Raw genomic sequence first — 26,810 nt, forward strand, 5'->3', positions numbered from 1 at the left:
GGCATGTGCAATTCATTCTTATAAATCTGGTCACACATCTGGATTTTCAACCTGTGCTCACAGAGTATTTCAAAACAAGCCTTTAGCAGTGCTATTTCACACCAGAGGGACTGTGGCTGCTCTTAAGCAAACACATCAGGTGGGCTCCTCTGATGCCTCACACAACAGAGGGAATGAGCTCTGAAGCCAGGAGTTACCATCTCACCCACTGGGAAACTCAGCAAAGACTGTGCTGCTCTGGTGCAGGAGAGCTGAGAGAATCACTGCATTTAAGCATTCTTCAAAGAGAAAATTACTAAAAGGTCTCCGTGCTTTGACACTGTCACAGATAAACATCATGGACTTTTTGAGGCATTTAAAAACAAATCAAACCCTAAGTCATTTTCCTGTGCTCTTAGCAGAATGCTGACCTCTGTCACTGAGCACTTAGAGCAGAAAAGATGCTGCTCAGAGACTCATTAAAAGTCCACTACTTGTTGTAAACTACAAGTAATTATACAGCACTGTAAAGTAGAATAATGGCAACTCTGACATTTCTCCCTTCCTTGCTTCACAGGGCGAGCTCTAACTGTTCTTCTGCAACCACAGACCAATAAAGCAGCAGGACTCTCAACTCTTGCCCTGCACAACACATTCACATGCTTTACCTGCTCTTCACTGTGCTTGTCTTGAAGCATCATCTGGACATTTTCCAAATTGCGCTTCACCTCCTTCAGCTTCAGGGAAAGAGCCTCTGTCTTTTGTTGGTAGTCTGCACTATCTCCACAATCTTCCAGTAAAGAAAGGACCTTTTGTTCAATCTCTGATAACCTCACCTAGAAGGGACAGCAGATAATTACTCATTCTCAGAAGTGAAACACTCCTTTTCTGACAACATTCTGAAGTCAATGCTCACACCTCCCCTCTCTGAAGAGAAGAGAAACATGCAGGGGAAAAGAGAAATAGCTGCAATCCCCCTAGATTTTCTCCAGTGTAGTCCTTTTATCCTTTTATTTTATACAGAGTTATTTTTAAAACTGTTTCAAACAAGAGCATCTGCAGGAGGCTATGTTAACTCAGGTATCAAGTAATAAAAGAGGAAGCAGAAATGACAGACTCCATTTGAATTCAACCAAGAAGACAACACGCCTCAGCAGGGGAGAAAGAGGCAATGCACACACAGCTCACATCACTCTTTGGGAGGAATGATGCTGAACTACCAACACATAGGAAGGTCTCCATGTGACAGCCAGGCCATTGTAAACTGCTGGGATCTGATTTTTGATCCAAGCTGCTGTGAATCAAAGTGCATCCTTGCATACTTTAAACTCACATTCTTAAGGTGAGCATGAAGAAAGGTACCATGGGTCAACTGCAAAGTAATCAACTGGAATAAATGAATTGCTTTACACCATACACCCTTATCTAGAGATTGTTTCTCTTTCATTCTGTGTAGATCTTGACTAGAGAACTTTCTTCCTCTGCCCAAGCTCATGTCCTAACACTGAGCCAGATTGTTTGAAGCTGACAGGAATTCAGCCTGCTTGTTTTCACCAGCTGGAGCTGCCCCAGTGAAGCCTATGCTGACAGGAACCCTGAATGGGATCCAGACACAGCCAGCTGCTTTAAAGCACTCAGGATCCCAATTCCCACAGAGTTCAGCACCTGAGCACTTGGCTGAATCACAGCCTAAACCCAGAGGCATTCCAATTAAAAACAACCACCCAAAACAACAACAAAACAGCTGGTGATGTCTCAGTAATTTAAAATGGGGACATTTTGGTATTGTGAGTGAAATTTGTTGCTCTAGGTAGGCTCAATGCCTGAAGCCAACTGGCACCACAGGGAGCCTCAGCCCTGTTTTAATCTGCACATGGTGCATGCCAGGGCTCCCTCGTGCCAATCCTGTTTTCCTCCTCCCATTTTCACCAACAGGTACCACCCACCCCTTTTGTTCTGCTGCCATGGGGGCAAGAGGCTGCCCTAGGTGCACAGCAGTAGGTACAAATATCACCACTGCTCACTGAGGGCAGGGGGAAAGCCACTATTTTTCTGTGCTGGTAGTTTATGAAAAAACTGAAGAAGTAGAACTTAGCAGCACGGAAGGCTTCTTAGACCAGTCTTTTAAATCATTCTGACAAGCAGAAAGTGAAAATGTCAAAAGAAAAAAAGACTCTTTTGTTTCTAGCTGATTTATTATGATCAGGACCAATGAAAAATTGCCTTTTAATAGAGGATTCAAACTATACTCAGCCATGGTTTTGGAAATAATCCAAATCAAACCAAAACCTCACATATACTCCAGAATTCTATCTAAATCCCCTGGATGCAAACAGATCCCAACTCGAAAATCAGATATTTTAACCAAATACCCTGGCAAAGCTGAAGCCAAGCAGTCAGTCACCTGCTCAGTGCAGAGGGTGAGGGAGTGCTGAAGCAGGAGAGAGGAGCAGGCACAGTGTCCTTCCTGCAGACACAGCCCAGGGAAGGGGATGGCAGCAGCAGTGTCACCTCCTTACCTGGCAATCAGCAAGCTGTGGCTCCACCATCTGCTGCCTTTGGGGGGTCTGAGGGGCTGAGCCCAGGGACATTTTAGTTTTGGCTAGCCATTGTTCCAGCTCTGCCACCTGGGCCTGGCACACCAGGAGGATGGATTCTGGCTCAGGCCTCCCTCCATCCAGCGCTGACTGCGAGCCCAGCGCGGCGCTGGGCACTGGAGGCGGCTGCTGGCTCTGGAGGAAAGCACATCAAAGCAGCCTGGTGAGCCACCTGCTTTTGTAATCTCCCTCCCCTCCCCTTAGCACTGAGAGATGATTAACTTCCACACTCACAGAGTGTGGAAACAACAAACCCCAAAACAACTCCGTTGCCGCGTTCCCAGCCTTGCGGGATGGGGGGGGGAGCCACGAACCAAGAAGGAAAGAAGGGAAACTCAGCAGGCAGGTGAGCCAAGATCTGGTGTAACAGGTTTCCAGGCTGCAATTTGCATCTGCAGGGATCTACCCGAGCACACAGCTATACCTGTGAGTGATGACTCACCATTAACCTGTTCTCCCCTGAGGAGAGATGTTTTTCTGTGGGAGTTACACACAAAAGCAATGCAGTTGGAAGCTGCAAAACAAGCTCTTGGACAACGCTTACAAGCTACTCGTGTGTGTTCAGTTCCAGCAATTAAATATGCTTTACTTGGGCTCTAGATCACACAATTAAAAAATGGTGTATTTTTAAGGACGTCTTGTGCAATTCTTCTTAAACACGCTCCTTGAAGAAGCAATATTGCACTGCACATGTCCATAACAGAAGTCCAAAGTACTTGGAGATAAAGAGCAGTGACTTGGAAGGCTGCACAGGATGTATATGCCTCCACATATGCAAATATTGGTACTCCGTAAGTAAATGAAGCAACACTACAAGAACAGAATGCTCCCCTGGCTCCAGAGCACACATTCAGGCAACTGAGATGGCCAGTGCTAGTGCACAAGCTTCGTATTAAAATGAGATTTGGCAGGGAAAAAAAGAGAGCCAAAATGCATTGTTCCAGCTATCAGTGTCATCAGAGAATGATAGAACAGTTTGGCTAGGAAGGAGCCTTTAATGGTCACCTAGCTCCAATCCCCCTGGCACAGGATATCAGAAAAAAAAATTTCTTCACTGGAAGGCTTGTCAGGCATTGGAACAGGCTGCCCAGGGAAGTGGTGGAATCTCCATTCCTGTAAGTGTTCAAAAAATGTGGGACTTAGAGATATGGTTTAGTGCTGAGCACGGTGGTGCTGGGTTAATGGTTGACTCTGTGATCCTGGAGGTCTCTTCCAACTTAACAACTCCAGGACTCTGTGATCCCAAAAGCTGAAGCTGCTCTGCCACCAGACTGCTGCTCCTGGCCATCCTGGAGCACCAATGTCTGCAGACACTCTTTTGTATTTAACCTGCTGCCCACTCTTCTCTGAGCCTTTGCATGTCTTCCACAAAGCAGCAACACATGTCAAGCTCCTCGATTCCTCCTGTAGCTGCCATTTATAAATTCCATGGCTGATGTTAGTTACATCACTCAAACTCCCCATTCATGCCTGTATGAATGACAGTAGCTTCCTTGCTGAAAATGCTCCATTTTTTTTCCCTAGAAAATTGCACATTTTTAAGGAGCAATTGAAAATTTAGCACCCAGAGCCAACAGGAACAGGCCCACAAAGGGTTGCAGGTATCCCATCACATCATACTGCAGCAAACTCCAGCAGCAAAACCACACTGGACCAGGGCCTCTGCCCACTAGGGAGGCACACAACTCACTCAGGAGGTCACCCTGGTCAGGCCTGCAAACTCACCATAGCCAGACTGCCATCGCCTGTGCCAGGACCTTCAGGGCCCTCCAAAGTTTGCAGAGATGTTTCTCCATCATGTTTGCTGTGTGATTCAGTTAAAACATCCTCATCCTGGAGAGAAAGAGGCAATAGTGGAAATATTTCTTATCTTCCATACAGATGTGCAGTAGTGGAGATGTGGCACTTTGGGACATGGTTTAGTGGTGGACCTGGCAGTGTTTGATTTATGGTTGGACTTGATCTTAAAGGTCTTTTCCAACCTAAATGACTTTCTGATTCTATGTTCCACTGCTTTGTTGTGCTAGAGAAGCCTGAAAGAGCAGCAACCCCTCAACCTACTGTGGTCCTGGCCCAAGAATATTCACAGAGAGCAGTTTTGTTATGCCCGAGGCATTGATGTACAGAAACAAACAATTGCAGCTGTCACAACATTACTGAGGCACCATGAAGAGCAGAACAGCACCAAAACTGTACCTGGTTGGGTGTTCCAGACACTGATTTTCTTATGTACAAAGTGAACCTCTTCCACAAGTCATCCCCCACATTTTTAGAGCCTTTTCAGGAATCAGTGGAACAAGTTGCTGCTACTAAATGTGCATTTCTGCCCTTGGGGGTTTTGTGAAGCTCAAAGGAATTACAAACATTGAATTGTTTAGATTGGAAAAAATGCTTAAGGTCACTGAGTCCAACCAGTATGTACAACAGAAAAAGAGATTCTAAATGGCAAGCTTTAGTGTGAGATGGAAGATATGAATTTGGCCACCTTGTCCTGCATTCCAAACTTCTCTTGCAGTGCAGGCTTCAGCAATACTTAGGACTTGTGTAGATCTTTTCTACAAAGATGAGTTCCCACCTCCACAGAGATAAACCCAAGTGCATTACCTGAACAATGCCATCTGACAAGGTACCAGAGGAGCAGGAGGTTGCACTGTCTTCCTTGGGCCTTTCATCTCCTTCTGAAGGCCAAAATCTTGCATCTTTCTCTGTGGCTGTACTTCCCTTTGAAAGCAGTAACAGCTCAGCTTTAGCTTCTGACCAGGAACCTCAGATATTCCTCCAGGCAATGTAAAGCACTGCAAACCTCTAATGACACTTTGCTCTATTTCTGCCTTGTCTATCTATCCATATTTGTGTTTCCCAAATCCCACCTCTCTTCTTGCTCTATAGCTCTGCTGCAAGATGAGTGGCAGCTAGATGACACTGATAATGTTCTCTAGAATATTCTCATTTTTTACAATATTAAAAAAAAAAAATCAGAAAAAAAACCCAAACAAACCAACAAAACACTATCTGTCTTTCTGCAGTCCTGCCTCCAAAAATGTCCTACATGTAAAGAAAATTGCACCAGTGAAGGGGCAGAGTGAGAAACCCTGAAACTGAAGATTGCTTAGATCAATAGTGAGGCACAAGCTCCCCAGGCTGTTTGGACTTCTTTTCTTTGTCTTGCCATGAGGTTTTTTTCCCAAAAGCAATTAGCTTTGCCCCTCTGCAGTTCACCTGGGCATTTAGACCCCTCAGATTCAGAGCAACCAGTAGGGCAGTGCCTCCCAATGTACCAGAAATCTCTTCTATCCAAACTTCATTCCCATTAGTCTAATCTCACCCTTTTTTTCTTATGTTCAAACATACAAATAAATTCTGCTATTTATGTTTTGGTATTTCAGAGGCTAATTCTTTCTGAAATCCACCTCCACATGGAAACATTGGTATTTAAGGCCATATTTTGCCTTTAACACTTCCACAAAGAGGGCATTAGCAAATAGGCAATCCCACCAAAAGCAGGATCACACCTCACAGAGCAAGGTGCTGTGTAATACTGGCACTGGAGTAATAACAGATAATTTAAATTGTTCTGAAATATTCCAGATTTTCACAGTTTTCATAATTTCTGCTTTACCAAAATCTTCTATCTTACATACACAGCTGTGTGTATATATATATATAAAACACTGGACTCACCTTGCTGTGTAAAGAACAGTCTTCTGATTCTTCATCTAAGGAAGGCAGAAGAGATATCACTCCTCTTTTTTTCAACTACAAAAACACACACACAGAGACAACCCAATTAATCATGACAAGAAGAGCAAAAGCCTCTTCACTTCTGCCTGTACACCAAAACAAATTTACCACTTGAGATCTGCTTTTGGAGCAACACTGAACATCTGGCAACCTACATTAAAGTGACTGAAAGCTGCAGGTTCTAAGCACCTCTGAAAATTGGGATTTGATGCTGTTAGGTTTCAACAGCACAGCTACAAAAGGGACAAATTTCATTTTGCCCCATGAAAATAATTTATTGAAAATCCCAGAACAACAGGTCATCAACAAATCTACACGTGGAGCACTTTGCTGATGATTGATGCAAACATCATGTTGGAAGTGAAATGCTAAGAAATAACCAGAGGCTCACCTCTCCTATTTTCTCCTCACTCTCAGTCCTTCTGAACACAAAGGGGAGGAGAGACAGTATTGATTCACAGGGGCAGGGGTGCTCCTCTGTCACATGCCACTCCCCCAGGAGCAGGAAGGGGTATTTACCTCCCCTCTTGGCCCTCAGGGGAGTGATCACTTACCTGCTGAGGAGAAACTTCAGTCCCAATCAGGTCACTCTGGGCCAATGCAGAGGCTGGGGATTCATCTGCTGCTTCAGGCACTTCTTGCTGTAGGCACTGGTGAAGCTCAGACATGGAATTCTTCATCCTGGTAAGGAAATCTTCCTTTCTTTGGCACAGCTTTATGATTTCTTCTTTTACAGCTTCCATTTCTCCCTAAGGAGCAACAACATCTGTAAGCATCCATTTTTCATTTTTAACCAAACAGCAACATTACAGATGACACCAGGGATGCCTCTTACTGGTACTGGGGCCATTTCCCCCTTCTCCTTTTTCTGGGCTTTGGGACAGTTCCCCATTGTCACTGCAGGAGATGTCCAGGTGCATGCAAACCAGCAGCAGCAGATCCAGCTCAGGACAGCCCTTGCCACTTGTGAAGCAGAAGTTGGCAGTGTGGAAGGAAATGTGGCAGACTGGAACAAATTCTAACTAGGTCCTGCATATCCATGAGAGCAGCAGCAGCTTCCTCCAGGACCAAGGGAATGCAGATGGGCTACATTGCTCTGTGTGTCACAGAGTGATGTTACTTCCAAGCACCTTCCCTGGCAGCCTGAACACTTGGGAAAGCCCTGAGGAGGCCAAAGCCAGCAAATGAGGGTAGCTCAGGGCTCAGTCTTTGCTGAAGATGGCCCAAAGGAAAGAAACCATTTGGTCGGTGCTGGGAATGTGGCTAGGGCCAAAATTATGCCATGTCTTTGAATGTGATACTGGGAGAAATAAATGGACCCCAACAAAGCTAACAGAAAATATTTAACATTCTGCAGAGACTAAACAATAATCCAAGTAACTGCACTAACAGAGGGGGAATTAAATCTTGGTCTCCTTCCTGGCCATGACTACTCCTCCAGCCAGTGTTCTGCCCTTAGACTTTTCTCCAGGGCTTTCCTCACCACCCAGCCTCCAGGTGACCCAAGAAATCCCAGCAAATAACAGAGTAAGGCAGGACGTGGAATGAATTGCCCTACTCCCTCCATTACTGAAAGTGCTAAAGCTCTTTGAAGCATTGTTACTTGCTCAGAAGAGTGAAACCTGGCTAAATATCCCTTTGCACACTGGGCTTAGTTGATCACAGCAAGCTTTGATGCCAGGCTTGAAGTGAGAACAGCCCTGGCTCCACACCAGGCTCTGTCATTAGGGATGTGATGCAGGTAATAATCTGTGGCAGATGAAAGCAGTGAGGCTGCTGCTCCTGTCTCCTCTACAGCTTCTGGTAATAGCTCTGGGGTGGCAGCATGACAGGAAAGGTGCAGGGAAGAGCTCCAGCAAATTTTCAAAGGGCATGGGAACTCTGCTCTGACAATGCTTTCTTCCTTTTGTACACTCAAAACCACAAGATAAAATCATCCAAAGGTAAAGGAAAGAAAACATCACTGAAATGAAGTAACAGACATCCATGAAAATGTGGCATGATTTATGAATGTCCACTAGGAACAGTATATCTATTTATTTCACTGCAGGAGACTTGCCAGCACAGATTTGCCAGCTACTTTTTTGCAAACTTAATTAGCCATAACCTCCTCAGAAACCAACTCTTTCTTAAAATCACTTCTTTTCCTGAAATCCTCCAGGAAGATGGGCGATTCCACTGCCCACTTCTATTCATGCAATGCTGTATCTGCCAAGTTTTCTGCTAAAACAAGAACTATTAACCATAAAATCCTACACTCAGAGACAAAAACAAGGAAGAATCAGGAAATGAATCATGCTGAGCACTACAGCAAGCCTCCAACATCCAACCAGCTGACAGCAGAGCAGCTATGTACTTAGGAGCCTACTGAGTGATTATAGTTATTAGGCAAGTACAATCTAAGTGTATTAACTTTACTGTGACTGACTGGAAAAAAACTGAGCATTTCAGAGGCAGTTTATAAATAGTTATTACATTTAATTAGTAATTTCCTGACTTCTGCAGTGCTATCCTTAAAACACATCTTATTTTTGCATTAAAAACATCAATTCATCTATTACAGAAACAGCTGACTGTAGAGAGAAAAGCAACAGATGTTTCCCAGTGATGAAAACACAGTGGGGCAGTGAGGACAAAAAAAGGAGTCTAATGAATCTAACCCTAACCAGAAACCCCAAAAGTGGCATTGCATGACCAGACATAGAAAGGGACCTGGTTCTCTCCTTAGGCATTATCCCAAGCTGCCACCTCAGGAAAATTAGCAGGATGCTGAGCACAGCTAAGCTCTCAGTGCTGCATATTGTTTCATCAAAACAGCACTCAATTCTTATTCCAAGTTGATACAGGCACAAATGACACACCAAAATCAGTAAGGAGTATACTATGAAAGATATACCCAACTTGCAAAGTAATATTAATTGTAATTCATTGCATGGTCACACTATGGCATTCAATTGCCTGCACGGAGAAGGGAAGCACACCCCTATTTCTCAGTGCTCTGCATCATCATGATTAGTGTTAGGCAGGATAAGGAATGAAAAGGATGAAACCCACCTCTGGACAGGGAGTCTTCTGAGCCTCTGGTTGATCTTCATGTGATATTTCACCCAAATTGTTCTTAAGGAGTTGTTTCAACTTCTCAATTTCTTGCTCACATTCTTCTGTTTTCTTTACAGTTTCCTGTGAAGTAGCAATCTCCATAAATAATTTTGAAATAAGGAGTACATAAACAAACAAGTCAGTAAGGAAGCACAGTTGAACTGAAGAGTACTGAAGCCTCCTTTGTACCTGCAGTTCTGTGTACTACAATCTGTACTTGCTCTGCTAACTTTGCACAACCCCATCCCTCACTAAGTTTATTATTCACTTGCTAAAGACAAACAAGCTGCTCTACCCACAAGGTGAAGTATGGTGCAGGATTCTGTCTAGGAGCCCCAAAGCAGAACTATGAATTTGGCTATGGAATGCAAATGGAGCAGATTTCACCACATCCATTACAACTTAGAAAAGGTTGTGAAAAAGAGAAAAATTAAAGGGTTTCATATCAAGTAGAAAGCCTAACTAATTTTTATTGGTGCTCAAGTCTTTAGTGCCAGCTAGTTCTGCAAAACCAAAAATGAAACTGCTCAAAATGAACTGTGGTGTACACCAGGCAAACACTGCAGCTCAGAGGATAACCCAAACACACTGCCTGACTATTTGAATAGTTCCAATAAAAATGATAAGCATTCCCAACATATGAACAATTTCTGTTTACATGGCTTACAGGAAAACCCATTACATGTAATAAACAGCCAAATTCACTTTTAGTCATTTGACAATGACAGCAAAATCTCATTGCCCCTCAGGCTCTGCTGTCCATGCAGAAATGGGCAATCTCCCCACACACTCATATTTGTCAGCCACAGCCTGTCATGATGTCTCAGGTCATTAGGAAACTGTCACATCTAAAGTCAGAATATCTTGTGAAAACACTGACTATGCAGAGCACTTGGTGGCTCTGTGTTTCTGGACCCAGAGGCTGACAAATAACAACAAAGGGCTGTTCCTTCCTGCAAAAGGCAATAAAGAAACGATGAAGTCAACAGGCTTGATCCTCCTGTGCTGCCAGCAGCACCTGAGTGACCCAACAGGTCAAAGATCTCACTGCAAAGTGTTCACAGAGCAGAGAGTCTCCTGCTATCAACAGCAAAAGTGCCATTTCTTCAGTCACTTCTTCATAGCAGCACTCCCTCTCAAGAAAATGCAGGCTAATAAGGTTCTAAATAATCATTATTATTTTACAGGTGTTAAAAGTAAGAAGAAACTATTTTCCTCACTTAAAAGAAAACCAATTTGAAGGGGAAGATATTTGTGGCCTATAATCTTAGTGCCACAGGCAAAGAATGAGAGAGGAAAGAAAAAGGAATAGGTCTGCTGGTCAGCTTTGATGAGAAAGTAAAAGAAGACCTCCTAAAAGGAAGATTCCCTTACTCACTGCTTTAATTTGATATGAATAGGACTGTTTAGTAATAAATTGCGTTCTACCTCAAATTTCCTAGACTAACTAAAGAGTCTGAATATTTTGTATACAGACTCCAATGTCTTCTGTCATGGACCAATGTATGAATATATTCACTTACCTGAAGATAATTAATTAGTTTCTGCCTTCTACTCAGGGAAAAGAAAATCTGATTCTATACTTTATCCAATACAACAAATTATGCCATATATATGAGACTGGATTTCTTCTTACAAGTTCTGCCTTTCTTTTGAGTTATTTCCTGGTTAGCAGTTGCTCTTTACTTTTTATATCATGCTAATTCCAGAAGACCTACCCATGGAAAAGGCCCACCTACCCACAGAGTATTTGTTTTGGAAGAGCTTACTGAAAATGACACCAGTAAATCATCAGATATGCAAATAATACCACTTTCTTGCACTGAAAACCAGTAGAGGCAGATGTGGCTTCCAAATCTTCTTCCTGATGACGTTATTTAGGTGTGGAACTTAACAGGCCATAATAAAAAAAACAGAGGGCAACATTCAACAGATAACTAAGTCACTTAAACTCCTGTCCCAGAGCATTTTCAGATTCTATGGCAGGCTTTGTTTCTGAATTACTGTTTCAGGTGTAACAATGCAACTTAATTATACAAAAGTTACGGGTGCAATATTCCATTGCCTCATCCATAGCAAAAACTCATCCAAAGACTAATCCCCAGGGGGGAAAAAAAAAGTATATATTTGTACAGGAGGCTTGGCTCCCATTTGCTTTCCTCTCTAGCAGGATTCTCACCACCTTTTTAATGCAGCACTCAAAATGCCATGGTTTAATGGCTTTATCCTTTGTTACACCTCAGCTGCTGCTACATTTGTATTGTAGTGCTGCTGCTTTCAACCCATTCAACTGCACTGGAAAATCTCTTTTGCACAGTTTGATACACTAGCTGCCAAGAATTGCAATTTTTCCAATCTGTTTTCTCACAAAGAAATTTCACTCAGCTACAGATTGTTGGGTGTCTACAAGATAAAGGCAAATGCTGAGCAAAAAAAGGTCATGGCTTTACAAAAAGGAGAAAAATCTAAAATTTGACCTAATATTGCACAAAAACCAGTTACAAGTGTCATTACAACAACTGATAAATGGAAAGCACCCTGTTTCTGATGCTTTTAAAGTGTTTTGAAAATTCTCCATTATTTGATCTGGTAACTCTGAAAAAGGCACATTTTACCACATCCATTTTTTGGACATAAGAAATTGTATGGACTGAAGAAAAAAAAGAGAATGTAGGGGTTATACAGATCTAATATAGTCACTGCTTTTTTCTGACTCCAAGCATGCACTAGTCATGTGGCATGTTTGAGTTTTTCTCTTTGTGTTCTGCTCTCCATTTCTCAGAGTGAAAATCAAAAACGAACATTCCCTGTTTTAGCTGCCACTTCTCTGCCTGGCCTCTGAAATGCCCAGTTAGATGTTTTAAAGCATTCTGCTTTACCCTCATAGCTTAGGAAAACCAAATCAGCAAAGATAATGTAACATTTCTCTAGGTGCTGTCAGCATCCTGCCAAGAAATGGGTGGGTCACACGAGAACTTCAATTCCTTCCTGCCGTGGGAACTTGCATTACAGAACCCCAGACTTCCTCCAGCCTGGGCACTGGAGCATGCCCAGCTCCTGAATTACAACTTCCCTGAGCTGGCACAACCTCACTGCTCAGGGAAGTGCTGCACAGAGCCTCCCCCAGGTCTGGGGCTGTTCCATCACTCACCCTGGCCCTGAGTTACCCCTCCCTGACCTGCCAGCATTGCCTCCTCCTGCTGCTGTTTCCCTTCTGTGTCCAAACCTGGCCTGGCCAGCAGCAGCTCCAGGACCCCAACACAAGCTGGCCTGCCCCAAAACAGTGAATTAACCACAACAAAGCTGTAGGGAATGGCAAACTTCCTGGCTCACTGATTTGGATTAGTAGAAGACTTTCTGATGTTAGCAATTGCTGTCTAATGGCTGTCAACCAGAATTTCCATGGTCAAGGTGAGTTTCAGGAGTTGGTGAGTGCCTGTATGTAACACTGGACTTCAATCACCAGTGCAACACCTGAGCCTTCCTTCCTTCTACAGTATGTTGTCAGCTGTGACTGAATTGGAAATCTGAAATGTATGTCAAGACTATTCAGTGTGCTTTGTTACAGGATCAAATTCATTAAGAAAAAAGAACAAAAAAAATCCCCAAACCATTAAACAGAAGACACAGTAGGTGTAACTGTACGGCTGCAAAAGCAGTAGTGTTTAAAGATCAAAATTACTTTAAAAAAAGGAGTTACAGGTGACCATAGGGGAAAAAAAAATCAATTACCTCCAGTAGCTCATTCTGTTCCTTAGTAATTTTTTCTAATTTCTTCAGTTCTCTCAAGAGTTGTCTTGCTCTTTGGAAGACTGAGAAAGGTTGCATTTTCAGCCCTGGCAGCTGAAGAGCATCTTCATAGGACTGTATATGAACAATGGTTTTCTGCATTGGACCAACATGCTCAAGTATAACCTGTCAGGATAGAACAGAGACGATGGATGTGATATTGAGTTAGAAAAATCAACACCATAAATTTATACTACACTAATGATGAACAAAAGCTCTCTTTAGTGAGTTTCCCATTTAAAAAGGAAGAAAATTTAATCCCTATATGGGTCATTAATTTAAGAGCTGGACTCTATGATCCTTGTGAGTCCCTCACAACTCAGAATATTCTGTGATTCTTGTTCTTGGAACAAATAAATGAAAATCCACACTGAGGCTGTCTCAAGCAAGACAAAGATATATGTCATATTTACAATTCTGTTTTTTCTGTATATACAAAGTTTGCACAGTGACAGAAAAGGCTCACATTCAGATCAGTTGCTATTTACTAAGCAGCTCATTTCAAAGCAGAACATCACTGGCAGTGAAGACAGTTAAAGTGGTGCCATTATTGATGTCTCTCTAGGCAAATTCTGGTTTTTGTCTTTTGTCCAGCCAACCAGTCAGCAGGGAACTCCAGAAGAAAAAAATATATAAATACAAACCATCTACAGAACTTTTAATTACTAACACTTTTGTTAAACTCCTTCTCAGGTAGATTTTATTTTAAAATGCCCCAGTGGAAATAGAGATGCTTATTCTCTCATTCGTAAGCAGACTGTATCAGGAATTTTTTGTACTATCCAGGCTTTGCTTTACAGTAAGGAAGTAGGTGAACATCATTTTCCAGAAGAAATATTACTTTAGTTTTTCCATGTAATGTAGTTATTACAAAATTGTTCCCTGGGTAACCAAGCTGCACAGCTTTGCTATGAGAATTATGATGAGAGGTATGATGACATTTTTATTCCTCACCTGAAACTGAACCCATGCTTTTTGTATTTAAGCAGATAACACTGTGGACTGGTGTGAATTAAAAATAATCTTCTGCTAAATTTGCCTCCATTTTTGGAAAAACAAAGCCTAATTTTCTAACTTCAGATTTCCATTTGGTGCCAATTGGAGCAGTGTGCAGAAAGTGTCTCTTGAAAATCAGGCCATAAACTTCCCAAAAAAATGGAGATCCTCAAATGTGGCAGCCATGCCTGACATGTGCTTCAGTTACACACTCGAGTTCTCTGTGCACATATTCTCAATAGTGCTTTAATTTCAAGTGTTTTGTGTTCAAACCTTGACTGTACTTCTTGAAAAGGTCTCTCAACAGTCTCACTTCAGGCTTTACATTGATCAGGAAAAAAAGCCTAGATAGGAGTTTTCACAGACCTGTCCATGTTTAAGTTGGTCTTTAGGAGAAAATTCTAACAGATCTTCTGATGACAGGATTGTCTTCATTTCTGCAACATCCTTCTCAAACACTTTCACATGAGATTCAATGGCATCCAGCTCCTAGATTTTGGGAACAAAGGGAATATTTGCAGCTAGCCCAAACACAAAAGCCAACTTGCATTTCTGTCTTTCATTTAAATTTATAAAGAAATACTGAAAAATGAGTGCAGCATATGCAGGCTGTTAATGGATGCTATCAACCAAAAGGCTAGTTGTTATAAATTACTTTTAGTCATAACTTCTAAAGGAATTAAGTATTCAAGATCATCAAGATCATCTGGTCTGGTTTTAAACCCAAAATATAGAACTGAAATATCCTTAAAAATTCACATTAGGAATTACCAGTAGTGAGAAGACATTTTTCCAGTGGTGATAATTATCAGAATAGCAAAGTGCTATAATTACACTGGTGCAGCTTCCAGTAGGAAGAGACTTATGTCAGATGGAAAAGGAACCCACAGAGCTCACAGAGTTTGTGAATTCTCACAGAGACAGTCACAGAGTAGGTTAGGCTGGAAGGGACCTTGAAAGGTCTCTGCCACCCATCAAACCAGGGCACTTGGGGTCTGATCCTGTTGAGATTTGGTATCTCTTGAGGTGGGAATGTTACCCCTGCTTGGAGTCCCTGATCTAGTGTTTGACCAACTTCACCACACAGAAAAATAAAGTTAAAATCCTTCCTACTATGTAGATGTAATTTCCTTTGTTACACTTGAGATCTGTTACTGAACACCCCAAGAAGAGCCTGGCCCAATCCTGTCTGTCATCTCCCATCATGTAGCAGCAAACAGCAGCAATATCAACCTCTCACCCCCAAGTTTCTCTGGGCTGAACCATCCCAGGCTCCCATCCCAGCCTTTCCTCCTACCTCCCGTGCTAATCCTGAACTTTACAGCTTAATTAGTTACCAAATGCCTTCTGATGGTTTGTTTACAAAAAATTAATTTCCTTGCTTGGCACACCTACAACAACCAGCACTACACCCTGTTTCCCAAGCAGGTGATATAATCTGCATTTCCTAACATATGATGAAGCTCTGATAAAAGGCATTTATGGGTCACCCAGACTTACATCAGCCACATGCAGGACTTGTGGAAGAACCTCTGCAATCTCATGCTGTAAAGCTGCTACTTGAACATCTATTTCATTCAGCTGTTGCATTACACTGTCAGTTTCAAAGACTGCTGACAGCTCCTCCAGCTCCATGCAGATACCATGCAGAAGATTTTGCTTTTGCTCTGAGTCTTCCAAAGCCATCTGGAGACAAAACAGGAGTTAAGTTTGATACATCACTGCTGAACAGTGGTTGTAGAGGTAAGGATTAGAAGGAATAAAATGCTGTAGGAAGTATCAGGCCAGTTGAGCATGCTGTGAAGTCTCTTTCCCTGCAATGAACTGGATGAACTGCAGTGAACACCGTCATGAAGAGCTGTGAGGGCTGCAAGAAATTATCCATTTATCTGGGTGGTGTGTGAAGGAAAGGACTGAATGCAATTTCCACTCTAATGCAAGCCCAGGGTGCATTTCCAAACCCACTGGTTTCACAGTCCAGGACTGTCGCCGACATCTTTTCATGAAAATCCTTTCCTGGGGATTTTTTTCCTCCTGAGAAGCTGAGAGACCTCAGGGACAAAATATAAACAATGATTGTCTGCTGCTGTGGAATGCAACAGGTGGATTTTTGATTGGCCCAAATTGGATGTTTATAATTAGTGGCCAATCACGGCAGCAGGCTTGGACAGAGAATCAGGGACAGCCTTTTTTATTCTTTCTTTTCTATTCTTAGCTTAGCTAGCCTTCTGAGATGAAACCTTTTCTTCCATTCTTTTAGTATAATTTTAATATAATATATATCGTAAAATAATAAATCAAGCCTTCTGAAACATGGAGTCAGATCCTCATCTCTTCCCTCATCCTAAGACCCCTGTGAACACGGTCACACAGGACAAACAAAACATTCCATTTCACAAGCACAGGAGACAATAAGCTTTTGCCACAAAAAACGTTCATGGCTGTTGGAAATCACATTCTCCCCCATTGTGGCTACATGCTTTTGTACCATATCAGCCCAGAATGGGCAGCTACTTCCTGTCAACAATTCTTACTAGTCTTACTACAAAAATCTGTGTTTAGAACAGCAGCTTTCTCACTTGGTCTAAGCCAAGGAGTAGATGCACAGAAAACTCAAATTAGTACAAAATTCCAAGAATTTCTTTTTTGGCACTGGCCCTGATCTTCCCTGTAATATTACAAGGATCTAATTTTTAAAATTACCAATCAGAACCTTCAAGAAACAGTGAGCACAGCCTTCCAAACCACAACTCAATTCAAAGTTTCCATCTAACACACAGACATCAATAAACCAGCACTTTGCCTTTTTGGCTCACACACAGTATAGAAAGAATCCTATAGATGCAGGCAGTGATCCTAGCCACTCAGCAGGGTTACAGAAGACAATCACACATTTCTGGAAATTGTACAACAGTTCAGCATTTGTACAAAATGGGTGTGTCCAGCACAAAAAAAAACCCTGTATTTCATGAGTTTCAACTATAATTATTTTTCACTGAAAGGATTTACTGAAAATGGTAAATTACTTATGTCAGTAACAATTAAGAATGGAAAACTGCATCTGTACAAAGCAACAAGTGCTAAAAGGAGCATTTCTCTGCATCAGCTCTTACCTGGAGCTTATCAGTATGCTTGTGTAAGCTTTTTGCAGAGTCGTGCTGAGCATCAGCTCTTAGCAAACTGTTGGTGCTTTCTATCCAATCTTTCACATTCTTCAAGTGCTCCTCATATTCCTCCATCTTGTTGGTGGCCTAGGAAATGACAGAATGTTACAGCCAGTCACACGTCAATTGCTTCATTGTATAAGATAAATGCATGTATGAACAAGACTAAAAGAAAATAGGATGTGTTTGCATCATGGTCAGTTAAATTAGCATGGTGAAATAAAAAACATTTTTCTGAAACAGTTAGTTTCATGATTTCAGGCTATCCCCTCTTATCAAAGTAGTTTCTGAAACAATTTCATGATTTTGGGCTATTCCTTCTCACCAAAGTAATTTTGGTGATTGCATGTTTACATTTTATGGGAGCATTGTCACAATTTATATGGCAATGGCACCTTAATAGACAGCCCATTAGCAGAGTGAGAAAACCACCTCAACACCCACCCAGGGGGACAAGAATTCCCCATACAAATCCCTCAACCATGTCTTAAGTCATTCCTTTGGGGCAGCCACTCCAGAAACCCCAGCTAGAATCAGCCTTGCCACAGCAGGCTGGTGACTCTACTCATTTGACAGCCCCTGATGATGTTCCATGCAAAGCCCTCAGCCTGTTTTTTGATAGGATTGGATTTTCAAAAGCTGTTCCACCTGCAGGTACCTTGTTGAGAATGGCAGTTCTGCGCTCAGCACGCTGGGACACCTGCTGGTACTGCTGCAGGGGGGCCACCAGGATGTCCATCAGCTCCTGTGCATGGCAGGCATTCTGCTCCACTATGTCCTGCACTTCTGCATCCAGCTCATTGAGCTTGTAATGCCACAGGTCCAGCATATCCCAGATTTGCTGCACGTGGAGAGAAGGGAAATGAAATAGGTCAGGCTCAAAGATAACAGCAGCATTATTTGTTCTGCGTGTGGGACATGAATTGCAAAGGTTTCAGAACTGACATGATGAGAAGAGAACACTTTGCATCTACTGGTGTGATTCACAGTTGAAAAAAGCATGGATTTTCCTGTGAGAAAGAATTGATAAATATTCACCAGTTAAATGCTTGCTTGTACTTCTCCTTTTACAGACATAAAAAGAATGGAAGACCACTTTATGCTAAATTAGGCTCTGTAAAAACAAGCAAAAATCTTTTAACACCCACAGATTATTTTTTGGCAAGATTACCTTCTGAAATTCTTTGGCTTTTGTAATGTTTTCACTCTTCTGTTGTAACATCTTTTCAATAGCTTGAAGGCCATTGTTAATAGTTTCTGCTTTTCTTTTCAGCACATACTGAGGAGAGTTCTGCAAGATTTCAGAGCTAACCTGACAGAGCAAAGAGAAAACAACGGGGGAGATTACAAAGATCTGCTTGTTTCTGTGCACCACCTTACCAAAAACATTCCATTTCTTTTTGTTTCTCTTGACAAGTCAGGTAAAAACACTGGAATGGAGCTACACTTGCAGGGAGAAGCATTAACATGGGCAGGTTCAACATCTACACGTTGTTCACTAATTTGTTCACTAATTCTCATTAAGAAATGCCTGGCTCAGAAAAGAAACCCCTGAGGAAAAAGCACTGAAGCACTGCAGCTCCCTGGGTGCTTTGCTCCCATCTCTGACAGAGGCTGCTCATGCTCCATGGTGGGAAGGGTCACATTTGGATTTATGCTGTAAGAAAGCCAGAATGGCACCTTTATGTCTCAGCTGGCAGCTGTGACTTCCATGTAACAAATAAGGGAATATCCAAGTGCACCAATGCACAGCCAATTTCTCTATATAAACTTGGAAATTTATCACCAAAATAGAAAGGTCTGAGGAACTTAATTTCACTCTGCAGGACTCCACAGAAACGAAAAATTGGTGCACTGGAGGGCCTGATTTTCTGTGGAAAGAGAAAAACTCTCAAAGCTGAAGTTGAGTAATTGCCTGAGCACAGGACAGAGCAGCACAGCAGAAGCTACCAGGTTACCAGGGACTAGATGAAGTGCAGGGAGTGAGAAAAGTCCTTCATCTTGCCCAAAAGTGACATCTTTTCTCACTAAACCCTGCTAGCTGCCAGGGTCAGCCAAGCACCAGGAAATCATTAAATTGTGGTAAAATCTTTGTGTGCTGCAGCCTTAGGATTTATGGGGAAATGCACACTGAACAGTTTCATGCTGCCTTGATGCCAAAGATTTTTAATTTAATAGTTATTTTAGTTTGAAGCTCCTAGTACTGAAATACTTTATCCTTGTTGTGGGATGAGGAATTAAGACCATTTTTAGTTAATATATTATCTACTCATTTCTTAATTTTATTAACATCATTTATAGATTCCAACCAACCTCTCTAAAAAGTACCCACAGTACAATGTTGTATTCATAAAATTTAATTAATCAAAATAAATATATACAGAAAGAACTAGAGGGCTCCTCTTAAATATTCCTGCTTATACCACAAAATCTATGAAGTCAGTCTGCACTTAGTGCTTAAGACTTTTTGGAAAAAGGAATTCAGGCTGTAATCACTGAATCCTTGACCATCATCACTATCCTGGAATATACCAAAAATGGAAAATTGTCTGTAATTGTGGTGCCAGTTTCCAAAATAAAAGTGAATCATGTATGAATGATGTGACACAGCTGAAAATGAGTAAACAGATCAAGCTCTGACTTCATCTATTTCTTCAGGATAAAAACACTGCACCTGTCAAGGCTCTGTTTATCAGTAAAGCAGGGTTTTAATTTCAATACTTCTTACTGGGATAAAATTTATTATTTATGGCATCAAATGGACAATTATTTTTCATTTTTTGGTTTGCAGATTTAGAAGAAAGCAGAATGACATTAAAATATGACAACTCAATTTAACACACACTGGTATCTCTTAATATGTTACTGAACTGACCTCCACTTCCATCAAGGTTTTTTTTTTTCCTAAATTAATTTTGAAAAATTTCAAGGCAGTTTAGCCCTTTATAATGTTTTCCAATACCTAAATATGAAAAGCAAACATTATCTAGCTTCCAGAACCAGTTCTTTCACTCCAACAGGTAATGTGTGCTTTGGGATAACCTTTTATATCTTGGTAAATGAAACAGTAAACAACAAAAAAAACCTCAAAGAATAAATACTGTTTTGCTTTCCTTCTCTTCTTTCCTCCCAGCTGCTGGTTCTGAAAGACTAGCCTCATTTTGAAACAGAAACCATTAAGTTAACCAAATTAGAACTCATAAGCTTTAGTCAATATGCTGCTTAATATATTACATAAGATAAAATGAGTAATTTGATAGACATTAAAAAGGAACTGGATTTCAAAAGTGTTTTATTAAACTTCCAAATTGTATCAAATTAACTGAGATTTAACCTTAAAAATTAGGATTGAACATTATTATTTCTGAAATATGAGAACTGAAAGGGGTTTTTTTTTTCCATTTTTAAAATAACACAAATGAGTAAGTAATAATGATGGTAATTGTATCAGGCTAAAAATGTGACCCCAAACTGAGAGTATTACTCCAATTTTGCTTAATTTTGCTTTCAGCTAACTGCTTATATTCCTTGTAGATAGAATATATTGCAAAAAATTGATGCAATGGGATTCAGTTATTTAAATTCCCTGATTTTAAAGGAGGGCAACCATGTTCTCAGAGGTGGCAAAAAGAACCATGTCATGATACCCTACCATATGTGCAAATTACATTTTAAAAAATCCTGTTTCAAAATCCATTTTTACCCTAGTTCTGAAAATATTTTCTCATTTAAGCTATGCAAACTTTGCAGTCAACTTTGATTGCTAGTTCCCAGTTTAAGAGTCAGATTGGAAAGAAGACAGCATCCATATAAGATTAAAAATTGTTGCAAAAGATTCTGCCACATTAATTTTTAATAAAAAAATAAAAATTTATATTGACATTGCTTACCATAAGATTACCCTAAAAAGAGACCTAAGCATGAGGAATGATTTGTACATTGCAAATAGATGAATCTGACAACCACATCAACAGTTACCTTCTCTTCTAGGTCGTGCAACACTTTCTTGCAGTCCTCCAGCTGCGTTTCGATCTCTGCAGGGACTATTGTGTACATTTCAGAGTACTTGATCCGAAGTTTCTCCATGATATCCTCCAGAGCTTCTCTCTCTCTGCCAATCACATTCTGAAGCTCCTACAAAATTAAGAGTAACTTCAGCAGTTTCACCCAGTTTTTACTGAGTGCATGTGTGTATATGTACATATATATGTGTATATACACACACATGTGATGTGTTTTATATTTCCTACCATTATTATGGTTTGGAAAAATTTGGTTTGTGATATCAAACCTGATTTGATTAGCTCTGCAAGCAGATAAACTCTAAGCAATAGTGACTCATTTAATCAAATGATGCTTTTCAATCTGTAAGAATTAATTAAACCTGATACTGCTCCATGCTGGGGAAGTGACGCACTGATGTTCATTGACAGCCACAGCAGAGGGACCATCTCAAGAGCTCCTATGATTAAATGTTAACCTTTGTGCTCTCCTTTTTTCCAAAAGTGCATTTTTCCCTTTGAAAGAGTCTAATAGGCAACATCCATGCCTTCATTATTATAAACAACACAAAGGCCACAAAAAGCAACAGGTTTCAGGCTGAAGTGTCTCCTTTCAGGCAATTACGCAGAGCAGCACAGCAGGCTCCTCTCAAAACAGTAGTTTCCAGTTCTGCACAAAGAATGTAGGTTTTATGAGATAAAAGAAACTTGAACAACTGTCTACAGCCTGTGGCCTAGAAATAAAATCCAAGCTAAGTCCTCCTGCAGGAAGAATGAAGAAATTCATTTGTTTGGAAGGTTTTCTAGAGTTTCAAGTTGGAATGTTCTGTTTGCTGGCTTTATGGTTCCTTTCTCTTGAGCTCAGCTGTTCGAGAAACTCAAATGTTAACTCAGGTTATTGGGGAAAATTATCCAAACTTCCTACCAGGCAATGAAAGACACTAAAATGAACTGCCTTTGCTTTTTCAATCAGGAGTAATAGCAATCCACTAATTCATAGTCTTCCCTTGGGAATCTTTTCCTTCACACAAATGCAACAGACAGAAGAAATATGGAAGTCACTGAGATTGATTTATTTCCTGTCATCCCATAACAACTGGGTCTGATATTAAAAAAAACCCAAACCCTCAAAGCCATGAAACAGCTGTGTGCCCCATTCTCTCAGGGAGAAGGCTGCTGCTGTCAAATGGCCCAATTAAGATTGTGCCAATATTTATGGGAGTTCACAGATTCCCTGACCTGAACTGGAAAGAATCAGTTACAACTCTTGTCTCCAAAACAAAGCATGTCCCCTGCAAACTGGTTTCTGTGTATTACTGCACGTTCACATTTCACAGATTATTTAGCTGGAAAGCAGATACCTATCAAAACTGTCCCAATTTTTTTCCTAAGGGACGAGACAATTACACTTCTCCCTTTTCATCTGTGTGGGTGAATTTAAAACTTTTGCCAAGCTAAATCAGGTTTGTCATCTCAAAATGAAATAGATATTTCCACTCAACAGATGCAGTGGAGTCCTGACTATTGCTATAAATTTCATAGGAACAAGATTTTCTTTGGAAGTAAGGGAGGAAATTGCCCTGCAGATTTTGGCTCACTGCTGTCTGGACTATGTAAAATTAATGAATTCTTCAATCCTTTCAGCTCAGCCTTCTCAAAAGGAACAGGCCTACTGTGACACTGCTAAAAAGAGATAATTTGATGGGACTGCTGCTAGCATTTGCTTGTTCCATTGCTGTCAGAAACAGGGACAAGGTCTTAACTCACTTTTGGGTGAGTTTTAGGTGCTCAGAGTAGCAAAGCTTGGATGTGAGGGAAAAGAACAGGCATAAAGCACCTGCAGTAGGAAAATTTTCTTCTGGACACAATTAATTCAGTAAAAAGGCAGACACAAATCTAAATTCTAATTATAAATATTTTTAAATAGAAAAACAGTCAATTTTGACAAATCCAAGGTCCCACCACAGCAATGCTGGCTCATGGGTTTAGAGCTGTCACCAACCTCCAGCTGTTCTGCCTTTCCATCAGCATCCTGCAGCAACACAGATGCAGCATTCTGTAATGCATTTGTCACAGCACTTATTTCTTCAATGACCTTGTTCCTCTCTTGAATCTCAGCTTTCACAGAATCTTTATGGTCTTGAGCTTTTTTGTACAACCTGTGCAAGATGACCAGAAAGAATACATGGTTTAAACTCTAAGTAGGAGCAAAGAGCATGCTTAATACAGATATTATGTAGGTATATATCCAGAACCACATTTGTCTGTAATTTAGGGGGTTTTTCTGCTGTTAAATCTATGAGTTTTATGCCACTTTATTTCAGTTTCTTTTAAGTGAGTCCTCAGACAGTTCTATTTGATAGATCAAACCAGAGAGCAGGCATATTTAAATAGCAGAGGTCAGGTTCTCAATCTGAAGATGCTGACAGAGCAAATGTTGTTCCCAAAAGCAAACCCAGAGAAGGGTGAATACAATAATCAGATTTGTAAAAAACATTTGTGGAGAATTTTAGACAGTGGCACTCAGATGAAAGCTGCATTGTTGCAAAAAGCACAAGGTCTGATTTTCCTAAGAGCAGAAAATCTTAAAATTCATAAGCACATGGAATGTATAAAACTGACTATTGTTCCTTGATTCCTACTGCATTTGAAAACAAATTGCAGCCCACAAAGGATATGGCCAGGCTCAGGTCTTCTCCCTAAATAACATCCCCCAATACTGGAGACAGCAGAAGGGTGAGATGGAGCATTGGTCTGACCCAGGAGAGCATTTATTGTCACTTTAACTGCATTACAACTTTCAGATATTCTTTGCTATCCAGTAAAATCCTGTGCTTATCTCATACCTTCGACAGAAATTTCACACCACTTACTTCTTACAGCGCTCCTGCATTGCCTTTATCTCAGCCAGGGCAGGGAGGGCAGCCTCCCCCTCAGCATCCTCAGGGGCATTCAGGATGTTTCTTATCCGGTGCAGAAGCAAGAGCAAGAGGAGCTGCTGCTGGTTGATGTTTTCTTCAAATGAGTTCACAAAATCGAGTAACTCCACCAGCTCCTCTCTGGTGGCCTTCTCCTTCTCTTTAAGGCTTTCTGGCTGTTCTTCCTGGAGCTTATCCAGAATGATTGCTTCTCGTTCCAGCTAAGTGAACACCATGGCAGAGCATGAGATAAAGTGCTTTTTTGTTCCACCACCTGAAGTTACATTGTTCATTTACTCACACGGGTGACTAACTCCTGGGAATTACACAGTCAGAACTTGAACCTTTGAAAAGTGACAAAATCTCTGAGTTTGCTTTAACAAAGCACATAACCCTGTGCAGAGCTGCTCTGGGTTCAGAGGACTGAATAAATATCCCCACCTTTTCTGACTTTGGGTTCAAGAAAGGGTGGGAAATCATGTTCTGCCCTGATCTCAGCCCTTTACAGACCACTGTTCTCACAGTCACATCTCAACTCCCCCCCAAACTAACAGATGTTGAACAACTCACCTCTTCATTGATGAATTTCCATTCCTGCTTTAGTTCTTCACAGGCAATTTCCAGCCCTTTGGCTGCCTCAAGCAAACCCAGCCAGTTTTCCCACAGCACTGTAACAATCCTGCCCAGGGCTCTGTCACTTCCTCTGCACAACCTCATCATCTCTCCAGAGATCTGCCTCAGCTTCACCAGATCCTCTTCAGCAGAGTCAATGCTGGACACTAAAACCTTACAGGAAAAACAAACACATGAATAAATAAAATGCTGCAGTCAGGAGTACTAATGAAGTATTCAGTAACATGTCCAGGATCCTCTAGGAAAATGGCAATCACTGCACTGAGCTGGTAAAATATGGTCATAATGAGGGAGTTCTGTTGGCTAAGACTGTGGAGAAAGATGGAGTAAATAAAATGTCTCATTTCTAGAGCAGTAAGACAGACTCATTTCACATGATCTATTATACAAGATTATAAATATATTCCTACTGGTCTTTTAACAAGATTATAAATATATTAATACATTAATATATTCTATGGTTTTACACATACATAAATATAGGATAAAGAATTCCACTTCTCCCTACTATGATGTCACATGGTATGCATAGCTGTATTAGTTTTGCATGAGCTTTTCAACTTCTTCAGAGCCTTTCTTACCTTGCTGTCTTCCAAATGCTCCAAAGCTTCTTTATAAGACACTGGAATCTTAGACAAACACTGTCTAAGCATCTTTTCCAGTTTCTTAAGATTATCACACACTTTATCTTTGGTTTCTGTGTAGCTTTTGTGTTTTTCAAAATACCTGCATGAAACAATGAATGGATTAATTAAAATTTGTTGTTGTTGTTCCTCTCTCCAACCATAAGGCCCAACAGAATAAAAGTTTTAAAAAAGCCTTTTGAACTTCTAGTCCTGACTGTTTCCAAGTTATAGTCAGTTAGCATTTGGTAAACACTTCAGGTTTGATATCTGAGGTACTGATAACTGGAACATGATCAAGCAGTTTAAAAATCCTTTACTCTCTCTCCCAAACTTTCTCTCTGGATGTATCTGAGGGCCCTCCAGATTTCTTCTGTACCTGAAGGAAGGAAACCACAGCCATTGCCTTGTTTGGGTTTTACCTTCCCAAGCTATCAGAACAGCCTATGGAAGACATGAATTAGGGACCCTCAGAAAACTATTCTGACTTCCACCAGCACTGCACTACAGACTAGAAATGTGCTTTCTTCTGATTTTGGCACTCTAAGACTCCCACTCAAGCCCCACATTTTGGAATACACAAGAAGTGACTGCACTGTAAATTAGTAGCAATTGGCTTTTGTCTGGCAATTTTCCTTCCTTAATAACCACACCTGAGAACAACAAGGAAGGCTTACCCTTTCTGCTGCTGGAATTTCTGACTACCTGAATTTCTATCAGAGCAGAAACAGCCCTGGATTTATTTTTGGTCAAGTTTCTCACAATAAGGAACAAGATCTATGGAGATCTCAGAGACCCACCTCTGCTCATCAGCTTCCTTTCTTTGAGCCTTCTTCCTTAATGCCAAACTCCTTTCCACCAGCTCTCCTACAGCATTTTCCAGACATGCTTGGTCTTCTGGCTTCACTAGGTTTTTCAGCTTGGAGTGCAGGTTTTCTAAGTCAGCCTTTGCAGAGCTGAACTCTTCCTCTTTCCAGTGTGGAGTCTGACAGATCTCCCCTGAGCCACAGAGCTCTGCTGCAGCATCCTGGGCTGGAGCTTCACAGTCCTCCAGGAACCTGGCAGCCCTCTGAAGAGCCTTGGTGTAAAGCTCACCAGCCCTGCATACCTCCTCCAGAGCATTCTGAAAGCATTGAAAAGAGAAAGGAGCAATAAAATAATGCTGCTGTGCTCCTCTGGATCACCACACGGTCTTAAAATTTTACACTTGGCTATCTTTGAGACCAACTGCCTGAGGAGGTGAGGCAGGACATGTGGCAAACACATTTGT

At 41.2% G+C, this 26,810-nt stretch overlaps 1 protein-coding gene across 1 annotated transcript in view; it reads right to left on the reverse strand.

Annotated features, from left to right (window-relative positions):
* SYNE2 (spectrin repeat containing nuclear envelope protein 2) overlaps positions 1–26,810 on the reverse strand; it is a 168,602-nt gene that overhangs the window by 70,162 nt on the left and 71,630 nt on the right. The window contains exons 51-69 of the mRNA XM_059475436.1: positions 26,341–26,663; positions 25,499–25,643; positions 24,855–25,070; positions 24,240–24,505; positions 23,369–23,525; positions 21,344–21,499; positions 18,537–18,677; positions 18,024–18,206; positions 17,315–17,452; positions 15,702–15,887; positions 14,568–14,690; positions 13,149–13,331; positions 9,372–9,497; positions 6,872–7,066; positions 6,258–6,332; positions 5,181–5,297; positions 4,302–4,409; positions 2,499–2,711; positions 648–815 (exon numbers count right to left, since the gene is read on the reverse strand). Of these exons, the coding sequence (XP_059331419.1) occupies positions 648–815; positions 2,499–2,711; positions 4,302–4,409; positions 5,181–5,297; positions 6,258–6,332; positions 6,872–7,066; positions 9,372–9,497; positions 13,149–13,331; positions 14,568–14,690; positions 15,702–15,887; positions 17,315–17,452; positions 18,024–18,206; positions 18,537–18,677; positions 21,344–21,499; positions 23,369–23,525; positions 24,240–24,505; positions 24,855–25,070; positions 25,499–25,643; positions 26,341–26,663 (3,219 nt within the window). The remainder of the gene's footprint in view (positions 1–647; positions 816–2,498; positions 2,712–4,301; positions 4,410–5,180; positions 5,298–6,257; positions 6,333–6,871; positions 7,067–9,371; positions 9,498–13,148; positions 13,332–14,567; positions 14,691–15,701; positions 15,888–17,314; positions 17,453–18,023; positions 18,207–18,536; positions 18,678–21,343; positions 21,500–23,368; positions 23,526–24,239; positions 24,506–24,854; positions 25,071–25,498; positions 25,644–26,340; positions 26,664–26,810) is intronic.

Source organism: Ammospiza nelsoni, chromosome 6, assembly GCF_027579445.1.
Source record: "Ammospiza nelsoni isolate bAmmNel1 chromosome 6, bAmmNel1.pri, whole genome shotgun sequence".
In the NCBI taxonomy this organism is placed as follows: Eukaryota; Metazoa; Chordata; class Aves; order Passeriformes; family Passerellidae; genus Ammospiza; species Ammospiza nelsoni.